Below are 17898 nucleotides of genomic sequence, written 5' to 3' on the forward strand. Positions count from 1 at the left end.
TTTGACTTGATGGTTTTATGATATATGATATTTCATCCTTATTTATATTGTTTTTATCGATATTGAATAATATGTCCAAATAATTCATTATTAACAAATGGGATCACCTTAAGTGTTCTGGTGAATGAAACCCCGTTAAGTGAAATAAAGTTTTGAATCATTAAAAGTCTATAGTTTGAAATCATCAAATGGACATAAATGATTTTATAAGTTACTATATTGTAAGCTGACTGATAGCGTCAGGTTTCATGGGCTATAAGGACATGGAGATGTCTAGTCAATTAAATATATGTGTATGGATGATACATGTAAGACTGACCCATCTTAAGACTCTCCAAAAGAGATTGTAGAGTTTTAAGTTAAACCATGTTTAGTAGATTTCTCAGACATGAGTATGTTGTGGCCTCACTTGATGATTGATATTTCTTTGACACTGTTAAATGCTTTCCGTAAAAGGGAGTTATAAATGTAGTAGTTGGGATTGCTAAAAATTGAGTGGGAGCCATAGTCATACAAGAATGGAGAAGTCCTCATACTTCATGTATATTGTGATACATTGAACATGAATGGTGTCTCGGCCACTTGAAGAGCGAGAACTGAAAATGCATGGCCATGCTCGGATGGATTAATATGAATCATCCGTTTAATTGACAGTTCAAACTCAAAGTTCAAGAAACATATTTGATAGAAAGGTATGAATGTTACCATATCATCAAATAAGACATTAAGAGACAAAAGTATCTTATATTGCACACTTGTTTAAGGACAAGTGAGAGATTGAAGGAATTGTGTCCTTTAATTTAATGTGCAATGACTAAACTTGGATAGGACAAATTAACAGATATAATTTAATCCGATTATTTTAGGAGTCATAGTGCTTTGCTAGAAGCCAACTACGATTAATGGGGTTAAACGTATAACTATTATAGTCGGGTCCTATGAGGTCACACACTTAGAGTTGACCGACTAGATAAACAAGAAAGATGGTTAATTATTAATAATATTAGATATTATTAATAATAAGAAATATTATTTATTTGTGAAATAAAATAATATATAATTAATGGTTAATTATGGAGTTAAGATTGTGAAATAAAATAATATATAATTAATACATATTAGATATTATTAATAATAAAAAATATTATTTATTTGTGAAATAAAATAATATATAATTAATGGTTAATTATGGAATTTTATTTAATACAAAAGGATTCACTTAATTGCAACAAACGGAAGTGAATAGAGAGAGAATTGTTCGTTTTTTAAAACGGCTTTTGCTATATTACGGTGAGAACTCCAAGAGGAAGAAATCATCTTTAATCTAGCAATTGGATTGCTTCCCCTTTGTCTTTTTGGTCATAGCAGTCGAAAGTAAAGAGATCTAGTCGGGCTCGTGTGGACCAAGTAGATGAGCAACACGTGGGGCTCTCAACTATTCATTACTACCAGATCTGATCCGGTTCACGCATCAAAGGTATATTTCTATAAACTATATATCATGATTCTATCAATTATGCATGATCATATGATTAGATGTTTAGATTAGATCTATAAATTATTCCGCTGCGAACATCTAATTAACCAACAATACCATACTTAAGCATTCGAATATGCCTTTTGACTTTGACTTTGACTCACCCTCTATGAAAGAACTTTGCGGTCTTTAAGGGTACGTTCTTAAATATTCGATTACACTTTCGGCATTATATTAGGCCGTGAATCACCATCCATTGACAACCATTTAGGTTTTCTCACCAATGTTTGATTTACTCAATCCGACATTCTCAACATTCGTTTACAATTTTCGGCAAACTTAGACTCTAATTCACCTTCCATGAACGAACTTTTTGATTTTCCCAACAATGTTTGCTTTACTCAACCCTCCGTGGACGAACCCTTAGATTTTCCTCACCAATATTTGTATTACTTAAGCCGACATTCTCGTTTTCGATTCATCTATCAATGTTCTTAAATAATTACTTTTAGAGGGATTTGAACCCTGCTCTTAAATATAAATGTTAACATTTAATTAACCGTTAGATCACTTATGATTGTTAAAATAATTTTATAATTTTGTATATATATATATATATTTTGTAAGTTACATTTTGAATAACTATTTATATATATATGATATAAAATTTTCATACTCATATAAAAAAATATAATAAAAATAATTTCATTAATAATGATATATATAACATTATATATAATAAAAATAATTAATTTTATTATCCTAATTTTATTTATTAAGTAAAAGACACATTGAATACATATTTTAAAATTATTATAATTATTTTTGTTAATATTTTTTATATTTCTATCTTTTTTTCATCTACTAATGTTCGTGCATTCAAATATAATAATTACTTTTAGAGGGATTTAAACTTGGGAAATTTAATGAAATGGCCCTAATAATAGCCTTAATTCCAAAAAAGGCCCGCGTCTGATATTGTTTGCAAAATGGGTCTTTTTGCCCTGCGAAATGTCTGTCTTGCCCTTGTGACTGCACTTACGTGAATTACACTTACGTGGATTACACTTACACAGATTATACTTACGCGAATTACACTTATGCGGATTACACTTACGCGAATTACACTTACGCGAAGTATGTAATATGTGTACATTGAAAGACGCATATTACACATACGCGCATTATGTAATATGCGTCTTTCATACTATATAAAGCGCCTAATTTTGACCCTCATTTTATATCTCCTATTTTTAGGGTTCCGACTCTCTCTCAAACCCTATCCCCTTCGATCCCTCTGCTCCTCTAAGGTAAGACATTCTTGTCTCAATTCATTCTTATGTACTCTAGGTTTTGAATATTATCCAAGTGATATCATGTTGGATGCAGGATCTAGGGTTTTAAGGAAATCTTACAAGTTTATCTATGTAAAGATGATGACAATCAACAACACATGGGTTTGTACTTAATTGATCTATGGAAGCAGAAATTAAACGTTTCGACGAATATGGAAATTGAAGAGGAGAATCCGACATAGTTTAACACTCTCAACATCGGTAGAGGAAACTTGCAGACTGGTAAAAAGGAAACGTTTTGTTTTGATGATTTTGAATCTGAAACAGAGAAATGAGTAAATCAGGTATCTATTTGAATTCAATTAGGGTTTCAAAGGAGTAATTCATATCATTCCTTTTACTACTACTTGATTTTTGTAGGTAAAGGAAGATTGAAAGATCTATAGATGCAAAAAGATAATCGTTTTTGTGCAGATTGTGGCTCTACAGACCCAAATTGGGCGTCTTAGTATTCGATATTTTCAAAATATTGATAGAGTTGTGATAAGAATTAAGAGGGTTGGTTGTTTATACTTTCAAGTCAGTTAATATTGGGGTTTTCATATGCTTAAAATGTTGTGGAGTGCACAGAAGCCTTGGAGCACATATCTTAAAGGTGAAATGAGTGATGGTTCTCAATGATTGATAGATGAATTGGATAAAAAAAATGGTATGTCATAACTCATAAGTGATTTAAACAATAAGAACATGTGTTATCGATGACATTAGACGAATGGACAAAGGATGAAATTGAGGCGATGATTGATGTTGAAGGAAATGCTTCTGCTAATTCTATTTACCAGACTTATATTCCAGATAGTTTCTCGAAACCTAGGCTAGATTATAGCCACGAGGACCGTTCTAAATTTATCAGGCCAGTTTTATGATCGATCAATTAGTGCAACTAAACTATCTTTGGTTAATATATTGATCAAATCATTTAAATCTCACCCACCCTTTCTTTGGTTTGTTTCTATTGTAGGTCTAAGTATGAGCTGCAAGAATTTGTGAAGCCTAGCTTACGTATTTCTTCAAATTCCAACAAGAAGTCAAACAACAATTTGCAGTCTAGTTAATCTCATTCCGTAGTCATTCTCTATCCAAAGATCTACATCTTTTTTATGTGGTTAATTTTATTCATACTAAATAAATAATTATGAATTCTTGATGGATGACTGACTGACAAGAAAGAATGGTGGAATTTATAGGAATGCTCAAGATAAAAATGGTCAAAGGCACAAATTTAGCTGTCAGAGATATGTTGTCGAGTGATCCTTATGTTCTTCTTACTCTCGGGCAGTAGGTGAGTGAGTTGAGTCTAGTCCCGGTTTTTGTATATTTTGAAAATGTTAATATGATCAACTTTATATAGAAAGCGCAAACAACTGTTATGAGGAGTAATCTTAATCCTATATGGAATGAGGAGCTGATGCTTTTAGTGCCCCAGAATTATGGGCCGTTGAAATTGGTAAAGAAAGAATATTACTTTGTGTTTTTAACAATTTTTGAAGATAATTAAATTATACATGCATGCAGGAAGTGTATGACTATGATACATTTTCTACTGATGACATAATGGGTGAGGCAGATATTGATATACAATGGATGATAAGTTCTGCAATGGTATATGGGGATGCTGCAATGTTTGGAAACATGCAAATTGGGAAATGGATAAAGGCGGATGATAATGCCCTCGTAGAAGACACCATTGTGAATATAGTCGATGGAAGGGTGAAGGAGGAAGTGAGTCTTAAGCTACAGAATGTGGAATCAGGAGAGATTGATCTAGAACTAGAATGGATTTCTCTTGAGCAATAATCATCTTAGTTAATCTTAAATATAACTAACTCTCTTACTTGTAATCAATAATAATAAGCTCTCAATTCTCATTGAAGCCATTTTATATAGAGAATTCTAGTTTTGTAAATCATTTACAGTTTTTTCCAGATCCTAAAATTCTTCACTTGTTTCTCCAAAAAGCTTTCTCTCTTGATGAAGCCAAATTTTATTATTTTGTAACACATTATTTTACCTAAATTTATATATAGAGTTTCATGGGAATAGATGTGACTGACTTATACAAATTACTTTCTATATTTGTTACAAATTCTATTACAGTCTGAGATTCTAAATTTTGGGTTGGGTTTGTGTTTTGTTATGTATGGTGTCCTATTTAATCGGACTAAGTTTGTTGTCATAAAGTTTTATTTTTTGTATTAATACAATTAGTCATGGATGAATCGTTCTCAATTGTGTCAACAATACTGCCTAAAGTGTCCGAATAATTTGATAAAACAATACCCAATCATGTTTAAACCGTCATCTGAAAATGATGAAGTTAATCTTTGATGAACTTAAATAGTCAGCTAAGAATGATGGAGTTATGATTACTTTGATATTTGATGAACAAAAGGGCCAATAAGAGGACATGTGTTTACTATTTCATCTCTCATTGATGAAATAAAACAATTGCATTTCTGTTGGAACTTCTACAATGTAAATTTATTTATATTGTCTAAATATTATCTTTTAACTTTATATATCCAATTCATAATGAATGAAAATCATTTAAGTAATTTTTAATGTTAAAACTAAATATGAAATGAAAGAAAAACAAATCAGATAATAACAAAACAGTTGAAGGAAAGGGAAAAAAACTCATTCCAACATTTAATAGTTTTAATTCAACTAATGATTAAATATCATAATAATAAGAAGAATAAGTTCTTCCTTCTTTTTTGACCAAGTTTTGGTGGGTAAATAAGGATGAGTTCCATTATTTATATTTAACTTAACAAGAACCAGGCTAAACAGCAGACAAAAATGAGCAAAATAACATAGAAGTCAAAAATCTTCTTTCTCGAAGATGGTCTGTTTTGGCTTTGTGGTTTTAGTTGTCAACCACCTCAATTAGGGTATTTTCATAGTCACTAAGTGCCTCAAATCCATGAAGATTGATCACTGTGGCAGCCACATTTGCAAGTCCTCCAGTTGGAACATCCTTCCTATACCTCACACTAGCCGTCAAACCTGGCCCTCCAATTGCAATAGGCACCTGTACAAATGCAACCAAACCCACATATGTATTTTAAGCATATTGTTATTGACGGGAAATTGTTAATATTGAAACCCAATTAACGCAAACCTGCATCTCAAATAATATCATCAAAATCTGAAGAACCCATATTTCAAAATTGACAATTTCATTTGAAAATCTAAATTATAGAGTATTTATATGAGTACCCTAAATTTAGGATTCGTGGTCGGAGAATATTTACCAAATGCGAGAAATACATTTCTCATAATTGAGCCTGCTGTCATTGTTAGACAACGCAAGCCCTGGCGCCGAAAGATGACTATTCCATTGTCATCTTGATCAAAGAAGGAAGCATGTTGCTGGAGGACACTCATGCCATATTGAGGGTGCCCTATTGTTCCTTGTTGATGGTACATATCAGGAGCAGTCGACCCTCTAACCAAGTCTGTATATATTTGATGAAAAAAGACTTAATTTCAAAAATCTAATAATTTGAAAGAACAAGATCTAGCTAGAGAATACATACAAGGCTTTGGAAGTGTGGTGTCGAGGTCGGAACAAACATTGCATTCGACGGTGACGGGGGCAAGTGGAGCCTCTGATGATAAGGCGCTCTTGTCTTGAGTCGTCGTCATGTATGTGTGTTAATCTGATATCTAGAGATGAATGCATCGTGATAGCGTCCTCCATTGGAGATTGTTTTTTCGTAGTTTATTGTCGACCAATTCGAAACCTTAGACGTTTTCCTATATTTTACAAATGTCCGAATCTCAATATATACTCAGATATACCAAATGCGAGAAATACCAAATGCGAGAAATATATTTCTCGTAATTGAGCAAAATGCGAGAAATACCAAATACGAGAAATACATTTCTCGTAATTGAGTTATAAAACAAGCGCGCGAGGGTATTACAGACTTTTCACAGGGCAAAAAGGCCCTTTTTGCCAACTTTATCAACCGTGAGCCTTTTTTAGAATTAGACCTCTTATGAGGGCCATTTCATCAAATTTCCCTTTAAACTTTTGTTACTTTAACCGCTAGACTAATGATTTGTTGAAAATATTTAATAATTTTATGTATGTATATTTTTTTTTGTTAGTTACATTTTGAATAATAACTATATATATTATATAATATATATATATATATATATATTATATTGTTATCATTGTCGCAGGTTTATTAAATTTTGTGTAGAATTAAAAATATAAATTCTTATTAACTTAGTTGGTTAAAATGTTTTACTTGTTTTTTTTAGGTTTCAAGTTCGAAAAATATATAGAGAGAATTTTTAATTTTATTTTTAACCGTTACACGTTTATGGACTGGTCAAACTACGATCCGACCCAAATATTCATTTACTCTAACATATATATCCAAATTAACCACAACTCTCTACCTAAAAAAAATTCAAATTAAGCATTATATTATATATATATATATATATATTTAAAATAGTTAGTTTTTAAAATGAATTATTATAATATGTAAATAAATATCACGTTGAATGTTAGAAGAAATTAATATATAAAGATACCAACATAAAATAAATAGAATTCGTAATAAAAACAATTAATGTTTATAACGTACAATTAACTTATATAAAGAAAATACTTTGTTTAATACAATTGAAGACATGAAGACACTATTTGAATGTTGGATTTTAATATGAAATGTAACCAAATTAGATTTTAAATTTTGTGATTTTTTATATAATTTTATTTTTAAATATAGGAGACTTTACATCTCACAATACTTTTCTAATTTAAGAAATTTGCATAAAGAAATTTGATGCAATTTAAGAAGTTAAATAAAGAAATTTGATGCCTCCTTCAACTTGTTACTATAGTGAAAAGATGGTTTATAAGTCTTGATTTATTTCACAGGCTAGAAATGCTCTATCCTCGGGCTCGGACCTGCTGTGTAATAAGTGAGGCAATTGCTTCAGACCCAAATATTTTTGGGACACCAAAATCTTCAAAAAAAAATTATAATGATATGTTCATGGGTTTATTTTTAAAAAGTCATAAAGATCATGTACAAGGTCTTACGGTCAATGTCACAAACACGATGGGAAAGCCATGTTGAAAGTGTGAATCCCATAAAAGACCAGCCTTCAAAAATACGAGATGCTTTAATTGATTTGACAAACACTTCTTATGACTCAAAAATAAAGAGTGAAGCTGAGGGCTTGGCATCATTTGAACTTGAGAATTTTGAATTCCTAACCGGAATGATAATTTGATACAAGTTATTATATGAGATTAACATTGTCAATAAGTTTCTCCAATCAGAAAAAATGGATATTGATGTTGCTATCGGACAATTAAAGGGGCTTATTTATTTTCTCTAAGAGTTTAGAGAATCTGGATTTGATCAAGCCTTAGTTGAAGCCGAACATATTGCAAGTGAAATGAGAATTGAACCTATTTTCCGAAAAAACGCATCATTCGGAGAAAGAGACAACACTAGTAAAACATAGAGCAATAACGACATTAAATACTGTCGCCATTGCTTAATATACTGTCGCTAAAGGTTAATGGCCACAGTAATTATACTTGTCGCCAACCGACGCTATTGCTTCCGTAGCTAAAATATGGCAACAGGAAACAGAACTGTTGCTATTGACTGGCTACGGTAAAAAATTACTGTGGCTAAAGAAGTGACTAAGGGATTTATTTACTGTCGCTAAAGAGTAGTTACATTAATTTAAAATAATTACTAATTTATTTTATAATTTACTAAATTTAACATGAATGAAAAATTTTCAAATATCTTGAAACAAGATTTTTTATTAGTAAAACTAAATCATTCATATTACTAAAACAAACTTACCTAATTTCTATAAAATACAAATATTGTTTCTCAATTTATAAAATAAAAATAAAATACATCAAATATAAGTTAAGTTTGAACATCTACTCTCCATTTATTTCTAAAAAATATCACTGCATAATCATCAAATTAGTTGACTTCCCAAACACTTGTCAAAAACCTGTCAAATATTAAACAATGAGTGAGAAGATACCATTATCACCCTATCATCGAAAGAATATTATAATTTACTCAATATAGTCATAATCATGTTCAATCATTTGAATCAAAATATTAAATCAAATTCAAAACTCAATTCAATCTAATTTAAAACGCAAATAAAATTAAGTTAAAAGAGTTTTGAGTCTAATGCATTTTAAATCTAATTTTGTGTTCACACGAATTACAAGACTAGAAATGACTTTTAGACATACAAGTTGGGAAAAGATCACCCCATCATATTCATCACCATGATCACTACTTTCTACTGAAAATAATGATTTGAAGAATAATAAAAGACTCACTTCAAAGTACTGTTAGAATTTTTGTGACTTTCGTTTCACTAGCCAAAACTAAACAACATTATGCTCATCTTTTGTTTACAGCAAAAATGTTATCATCACTAAATCAAGTTTATTTTTCTTACGGTCCAGTTTTGATAACAAAACAACTAAGGAAACTCACCATCTTCACAACCAGGGAATCCAACAATCCTTTTATCTGTCTCCAATGCATCAATGTTCTCCGATCTCTATCATTTAGAGATTATCAAAATGGAATCCATTCTTGTACATTAACATATGACCTTCAGAGGAGACATTAATAATTCTTCATTCTCTTTGGCTTTCACGAACTGTCTTCTGTCTTCTTCATGATCTCCAACATTTCATTTGTCAATAAGATATGACCTAAACAAAAAAGATAAGATTCGTTATGAAATTCTCTAACAGATTTCTCATTCAGATGTGGATATAAATAGAACCACAATCACAAACTACAATCAATACAAGTAAGTTGGACACAAACCTAAATGATTTGTGGCAAATTGTAATTCAATATTATCTTGGGAAAGCGTGACTAGAGGAGTCATTACACATGCATTATTACTTTAAACCAGGGAAGAATAAAATAAGACATACGAGAAAAAAAGATAAGTAATGCTGTCCTAATAAGATTTTTTAATATAATTGAATATTGTTTACCCAAACCAAAATAAACAATAAAATAAATAAGCATATATTTCTCTTTTAACTAATTAATCAAAAAAGTAGTAGTGTACCTCTTAAGAAGTCATTGACGATGAACTATTAAAATATAAATCAAATAAATTGGGAGATAAACCATCAAATACTTTTTGAATGTTTCAATTAATAAAGAAAAAAAATGTCCACCACATTATTGATTTTCATATATAATCTGCACAGTATTTGTCCAACCAAATTCAATTTCAATGCCTAACAAACAAAATTATACTAAAAAAGGCTTCATACCAAGCATTGAACTTTCACCTTTGATCTGAATCAATGACTAAACCTGTATTACTCTTATAATAATTCCTTATTTCATCCAAACTACTCAGTATTAGTACCAACAACATGTCATCTCTTTCCCACCGCCATCCCATATGTAAGTTGATCACTTCTCTTATAATTAATCAAAATTCAAGGTTTTCTAGATACTCACAGAATTTGGGGGAAAAAAATATAATTCTTTTAAAATGTAAGTGATTCTTACCATATGGTTGAAGACAAATTATCCATATTTGAATACATTATCTTTCCTGTCATATATCAGAGAAATGTGATGTCGGATTAAATCCAAATTCAAACAACATTAACATTTGAATAATAAAATAGTCAATAAATTCAAATTATTTCACTTCAAAAGGTTCTTAATTATACTGCAACTATCTACTTAGAGTAATGATGGAGCTCTCAAGTTAGAATAATTACTAGAGTAAGTGTGTGCCATAAATTTTTAAATAACCAATATAAGTAGTTAAAGACATGGATAAATCTAAATCATGACCAACAAATCAATAAGATTAATGTATAAAAAATAAAAATATTGTGTTTGTAGTTTAAAGAATATTAATAATGAATAACTCAATAGTTAAAAGAAAAGGAGCAAATGATAATAAAAACGGATATCTCATAGAAATTGATGAGTCTTCAATATAAATTTCAAAGGATAAGTCATCATTTATATATATAAAAAATATTTGTATTCATTACTCAAATTAGATTACTCACTTTGAGGCCTCGACTAGAGCCAAACGATCCCCTTAGCATAAAAAGTATTAACAAAACATTAGTATGATAAATAATAGAACAATGATAATGAACAAATAATGATTCTCATATATGTCTTCTGTAAAAAGACCAACTCTACAAACTAAGTTCAATATAAACAACCAAAATCTGATAGTTATGTCATAAAAGACCTCTCAAACTTCTAAGAAACAGAGCCATTAGAAAACGGTCCTCAAATTGGACTTCAATTAATAATCATACTATAGACAGAAAGGCCACATTGTTTTTCATACCATATGATCCATCAACGTGTTGCTGAAATTTGCACCTGAATATTCATTCAATGTGCACACAAACCCATGAGAATCAACTAATATTAAGTTTAATCTGATTTTTTGAATTTACAAATAAAAACAATGCATATAAAGTACCGTAAAATTGACATTGAATTTAGTTATTTTCTTCATGTATTTACCAGCAAAGATGGATCCAATTTCAGATTCTCTCGTGTCTGCAAATGTGAAATTCGCGCTTATATACCATGAGTACCTGGTTTGTGAATGTACGAGGGGATTGAGATGCAGCAAATGTAGGAACATGGCAGGATTTGAAAAGGCCTCCGGCTCAGAGGAACATACCAATGTGACTAGTACAACCGTCAATGCATCTGTTGAGAAGGTTTCAATTAGAGATCCCAACAAGTCAATTTCAGCACTATTTGAGTATCTAGAAGGGGCTCTGTTCAAATTCAAATAAAACAAGTGAGTTTTCAAATGAAATGTGCTGACAGTAGGAAAACTACTAGTCTACATTCCTAGAATGATAAATTTATTTTGGAGAAAACATAAACAATTAGACTACCAAAGATCAACACATAGGTCTTGTTTCATATGGGTTATTTGTGATTAATTTCCAATAATCCACTATCCAATCAACAATCCACTAATTATTCAACCAAAATATCCTATCCCTCTTTTTATACCCCTAATATAATTTTTTTTTGTCTAAATAAATAACTTAATTTTTAATAAACAACATCAAACAATATTATTTAAAAGTAACCAATTGATTATTCAAATAACCCTATATCAAACATAATAGAAGACTCAGTATAAATTGGTTTTCTTCTAATTAGCTAGAGCAATATATTACATCAACTTAAGGATAAAATAATTTAAGGTGATTACTCCAAGAAAGTTTTGACAATTTTAGATTATTAATAGTGAGAGAGATCAATTGTACAGTTTATTTATTCCTACCCAATATCTAATTAGTGCAATTATAGAACATAAATATATCTCATCACCGTAAAGCAGGAGTGACAGATTCCACAACTACTTGTTCACTTACAGGAGAACTTGATGTTCTAGGAGAAGATGCTGCTGAAGTTTCTCCACCCCTTCAATAATTCAAAAAATTTAAAACTAGTAGTTAAATCAACTCAATCCAGCAAAGTTCAAATATAACTTATGTTGAATTTTGTAATAGAAATTTATCTTTGTCTTTCCATTTGAAAATTTGGTCTTAATTACCTAAGTCAAATCTTGAGTATTTCCGTGTAGTCACATTTACATGGAAATAAATGTCTAAAAATGTAAAGATGGTTTACTAAAGCAAAGCAGGAGAGACCCTTTTCCCAAAAAAAGCAGGAGAGACCGATTCCACAACTAGTTCACTTACAGGAGAACTAGATGTTATAGGAGCAGATGCAATTAAAGTTTCGTCACACATTCAATAATACTAAGATGAGAGAAGCATTTACCTTACTTACAAACGATTTGATGTGTTCTTTAATTACCCTGTCTAAACCATGCACAAGAATGGAATTTGATAGATTTGAAGCAGGACAGGAAGGGAAGTGTCACCTCTAGTCCAAAGAGATTTGAAATTAACCAAAATAGGACTCTGTGAAGAGAGTTCAGTATCTGGATTAAGTAGAGGGCTTCTCTCATTTACAGTGACAACAATCTCCTTCTTCTTCTTGAAGCTATGAGATTGATGTAAATTCTTGCCGCTATGGTTACCGGAAAAACCGAAGCGTCTGGGCGGCACCTAAAGAGAGGGGAGGCCTGATTGTCTCGCATTGAACATTGAAGTTACAAGTTCAGACTGTTCAGTTTGATCGATGTGCGAACTAGTCTGCATTAGTTGTGAAACCGTAGAAATGAAGAACATAACAGTGATTTGGTGCGATTCGGTAAGCTAAGCTAATAATCTAGGTATTCTGAATAACTGGGGAAGAAAAGCATCTGTAGCAGCTGCAGAATCACATGCAATTAATATAGACGGCGTCTGCATTATTCCTCTTCTCTTCTTCCTTGGATGAATTTCAGTTCAGAGAAGGAGAGATTACACAAAACCTGGCAATATATACTACTATAAGTAACACTTATTCAGGATCATAGCCCTACATTCCTTGCAGCATCTAGAGCTTCCTCTTTCTTCAAGTAGCAGAATCGTAACTTAAAGAAGATATTGCTAGGGTTTTCTTCTTTACATTTATTTAAAATATAATTTATTGATAAAAATACAATTTGGCTACCAAATAAAAATTACGTGGCTATTTAGGTATATTTGATGTCCCTGCAGTTTTTTCTTTTATAAACAGCGACGGACATATTAAACTGTTGTTAATATTCGTCGTTATTGCCATCATTTTTACTAGTACAATTTGATGATATCAACAGTGAAGAGGTAACTCAATCTTCTAAAGAATCTTTTCGAGTTAATTACTCTTATTTATAATTGATCAAGCTCTTTCTTCACTTCAAACTCGGTTTGAGCAATTTCAAAAGTACGAAGAAACCTTTGAGTTTTTATTTAGTTTGGAGAAGTTGAAGTCTATTGATGATGATGGTCTCTTGATCTCATGTGTCAATGTTCAAAATTCTTTAACACATGATGGACACTCCAATGTTGATGGATCAGATTTATTTATAGAACTAAAGTTGTTAAGACATTCATTACCTGGAGAAGCAAAAAGAGCGATTGATGTGCTGAATTATTTGAAAACAATGGATGGTTGTTATCCAAATTCCTATATCGCATATCGAGTTTTGCTGACTATACCAGTTACTGTTGCATCTGCGGAAAGGAGTTTTTCCAAATTGAAGTTGATTAAAACTTATCTTCGATCAACTATGTCGTAAGAAAGAATAAATGGGTTAGTTATGTTATCTATCGAGAAAAAAATTATTGAGAAGGTTGATTATGCAAACTTGATCAATACTTTCGCTTCAAAAAATGCGAGACGAGTAATATTTAATTGACTATGTACTAGTTCGGAACATGAATTTTATATTTTGTTTGGATCTTCTTTTTTTTTAGTATTTATTTATGACATATTGTTTAGATGATATTTTATTTCTAGAATTCATGTTACAAATAATATTATATTTAAATCGATAAAAAAATATATGTATGAATATTAAGTTTCAAGGGCACCAAATTTTGTGTTCGCCTCAGGCCTTAAAATCTCAGGTCCGACACTGCCTATCCTTCACCTTTTTCAAAATCTTTTAATCCTCCCACTTTGAATGTCATTAATGGCTGTTTCCTAAAAGAAATATATAATATAAAATATATAATATAAAATATAAAATATAAATATAAATTAGTTAGAAGGATTAAAATTTGGAACTTCTATAGTTAATTGCCTTAACCTGTTCGTTTCAAAAAAAAAAACAAGAGTATACTTTTTTTTACAAAACATTAATTACAAAAATTATATTTTAGATGTACAAAGAGTAAAATAAAAGATAAAATCACAATACATTTCAAATTTTAAAATCACAAATCTATTAATAATAAATATCTAACAAATCAAAGTTACATATCGCGCCTCTTATAAATAAGATCACATTCATTGTCCAATTAGCAATAATAAAACATAATAATATCTTAGATATAGACTTATAGTAAATATAAAATAAGAAACCTCAAATAAAAACAAATTACACGTACATTACTATTATATTAATCTATAAAATTATTCTTAATTTCATAAGAATCTTATTGTTCACTTACCTAATAGTTTTGTCTATGTTTTTTTTGTGAGGCGAAAGGTCAAATTCTGCAGGAAAATTATGGTCAATAGAATTAGATTTCTTATCAAAGAGATTTGAGAAAAGCACTATAAGTCAATTTAAAAAAAAATACCAGGTTCTATGCAATATTCAGGGGATTGCAGGAAGAATTAGAGGAGTTTTCCTTATCACAGTAATCATTCTTACTAAACACTATCACTCATGACATAAATATGTTCAATGTTTCCCTTCAGAAGTAAAGTGATAGGGCAAGCATATATTTTGTTTTGCACAACATTTTGAGTAGTGTTTTCATAAACGAATAATTTCTCTTTGAGAATTGAATAAAATCATATTAAATAGTATGATGTCATCAATGTTAAATGATTAAAATAAAGATCAATTACTCATTTATCAAACAAACTATTGGGTTTCTCTTTAGAGACTCTTGGTATACATGTATCACCTTGCTATAAATAGTGTGAATGCAGAGCAAAGAGTACATGTGGAAGTAAGATTTTCTAGAAACCATGATAAGTATTAATTTGTAATATTTGGTTGGTAGGATTGTTTGCTTATATCTACAATAAACCAATTGTGTTAATCTCCTAATGAAACAAATTATTTCTCATTAGCGTATGCATAGATTCAATCGATCGATCAATTCCTACATTTCTATAGAAACAGTGTGAATGAGTCTGTTTAATTAATGGAAGATAACCTACAGCATTTGGTTTTATGATGTCATCTTCAACTATTCTTCTTTCAACACCAACTCCAACAAAGACATCATCACGTCCCATAATGTAAAAATGTCGTAAATCTGATTTACAAAGAATTACAGCCTGCAGCATTGAATAAGATTGAATATCACAACTTACTACAATTCAGTTTGATTTCAACTAATCGACATCGTCGCAATCCAAAGTTGAATAATCAAATTCTTATTATTAAGAATTCATCAACAATATTTACCTGATTAAAGATGTCATCAATGTTAAATGATCAAAATAAAGACCAATTACTCATTTCTCAAATGGAATTTTTGGGTTTCTCTTTACTGATATATATCTCAAACCCACAAACTCATTCTCAAACCCAAAATACAGTAATCGTTATATCAAACACTAATTCATCTCCAACCCATTTCCAAACTCAAAAGAATATTCTTAAAATATTCCTTTCCTACATTAACTATTTAACTTTATTAATATTATCTATATATTTATCAATTTTATATATTTAACCCCAATCTTTTCTTAATCCTTTAATAAAATTAAGAAAAAATTAATTATATATATTTTCATAGATAATTGATTTTTTTATGTATTTTCTATGTTTATTCGTTTATTCGTACTGTTTAAAATTATAAATTTATAATTCAAATTATAAAATATAACGTAAAAATATAAAATAAACATAAAATAAATTAGATAAAATTTCAAGTATAATATAATTTAATAATTTAATTATACATAAAAAATAAAAAAATTAAAGGTTGAAATGTTTCAAATAATTTATTCAAACAAGTTTAATATTTAAATTAAAATGTTTATATATTTTAAGAACTTAATTAAAATTTTATAAAAAATTATGCGAAATGAACCAGAAATACGCATATATGCGTATTTCTTTCTAAAGAGAGTAGTATACCTTCACATTTAGCAGATCCGCCGTCCGGTTGTCCAAAAAATTGGAAGTGATTTTGTTTGCGTATGCAGTCCTGTTAGAGATTCCCTTAGCTTGCTTTAAATGGTGTGAATGCAGAGTACACTAGTAAAAAAGGGATCTTTATCGACAGAATTTACCGAGGGTTTTCTATAACTCTCGGTATTGGTGCCGAGAGGAAGAAACCTTTCGTTAATAAAAATAGATTCTGAGAGGTGTAGAACTTTCGGTGATATGAGGGTTTACCGAAAGTTGTCTAATAAACCTTCAGTTTTGACATTCCCAAAAAAAACTAGAAAATTCTAAGTGTTGGAAATGGGGTAATTGCGAAGATTTATTAGAAAACCTTCGGTTTTAACTTTCCTAAATTGGTAATTGCGACTAAACCTTTGGTTTTGACCCTTCCCAAAAATTTTAAAATAATTCTATGTGCTGAGAATTGGGTAATTTATAAAGTTTATTAGAAAACCTTCGGTTTTAACTTTTCCCAAATTGGTAATTGCAAAGATTGTCTAATAAACCATCGCAATTATTCCTTCCCAAAAAAATCAAAAATAATTCTAAGTGTTGGGAAGTGGTAATTGCGAAGGTTTATTAGAAAACCTTCGGTTTTAACTTTTCCCCAAATTGGTAATTCCGAAAAGTTTATGAAAACATTCGGTAATGACCTATATAAATAAAAAAAACATATTTTTCTTTTCTTCTTTCCGCTCGCTTTCTTTCCCTTTCTCTCTCTCCCAACTTCCTTTCGCCCGCGCCGCCGCCGCTTGAAAATCTACATCCGCCAAGACGCCGCTGCCGCTTGGAAGACTCCCACCGCCGCGCATCCGCCTATTTCAAGGTAAATTTTAAGTGTTTGTTAGATTTTATATATTTAAGGTTAATTAATCTTAGATTATGTGATATGTTATATATATTTAGGTTGATTTTTGTTAGATTCATATTAGATTAGGTATATATTTAGCTATGTTGTTTTATTTGGTTAGGTTAGATTCTTCGTTTGGTTATATGATTAGATTTAGGTTTGTTATGGGTTAGTTTTAGGTTTTATTTAGGTTAGATTATATTTTGTTTGATATATGTATGATTATGTTAGATTTTGTTAAATATGTGTATAATTTTGTTAGATTTTGTTTGATATATGTTTGGATTATGTTATAATTTGTTTGATATATTTTGGATTAGGTTATTGTGTTTGATTTAAGTTATATTACATTTGGATTAAGGTTATTTCGTTTGATTTATGTTTGATTAGATTGATTTATGTTAAATTTTTTTTGATATATA

At 30.0% G+C, this 17898-nt stretch overlaps 2 protein-coding genes across 2 annotated transcripts; one reads left to right on the forward strand and one right to left on the reverse strand.

Annotated features, from left to right (window-relative positions):
• Window positions 1-4036: 4036 nt before the first annotated feature.
• On the forward strand, window positions 4037-4629 carry LOC124934740 (probable ADP-ribosylation factor GTPase-activating protein AGD13). The gene is made up of 3 exons (XM_047475254.1): window positions 4037-4090; window positions 4184-4279; window positions 4348-4629. Exons 1-3 carry the CDS (start codon window positions 4037-4039, stop codon window positions 4627-4629), a joined length of 432 nt encoding a protein of 143 aa, XP_047331210.1.
• A 1072-nt stretch (window positions 4630-5701) lies between these two features.
• LOC124934750 (peroxygenase-like) lies at window positions 5702-6483 on the reverse strand. The gene is made up of 3 exons (XM_047475262.1): window positions 6375-6483; window positions 6106-6293; window positions 5702-5866 (listed from the first exon to the last, which is right to left on the reverse strand). The coding sequence occupies exons 1-3, from the start codon at window positions 6481-6483 to the stop codon at window positions 5702-5704; spliced, it is 462 nt and encodes a 153-aa protein (XP_047331218.1).
• Between the last annotated feature and the right edge of the window lie 11415 nt (window positions 6484-17898).

This window comes from Impatiens glandulifera, chromosome 1, assembly GCF_907164915.1.
Source record: "Impatiens glandulifera chromosome 1, dImpGla2.1, whole genome shotgun sequence".
NCBI classification, from domain to species: domain Eukaryota; kingdom Viridiplantae; phylum Streptophyta; class Magnoliopsida; order Ericales; family Balsaminaceae; genus Impatiens; species Impatiens glandulifera.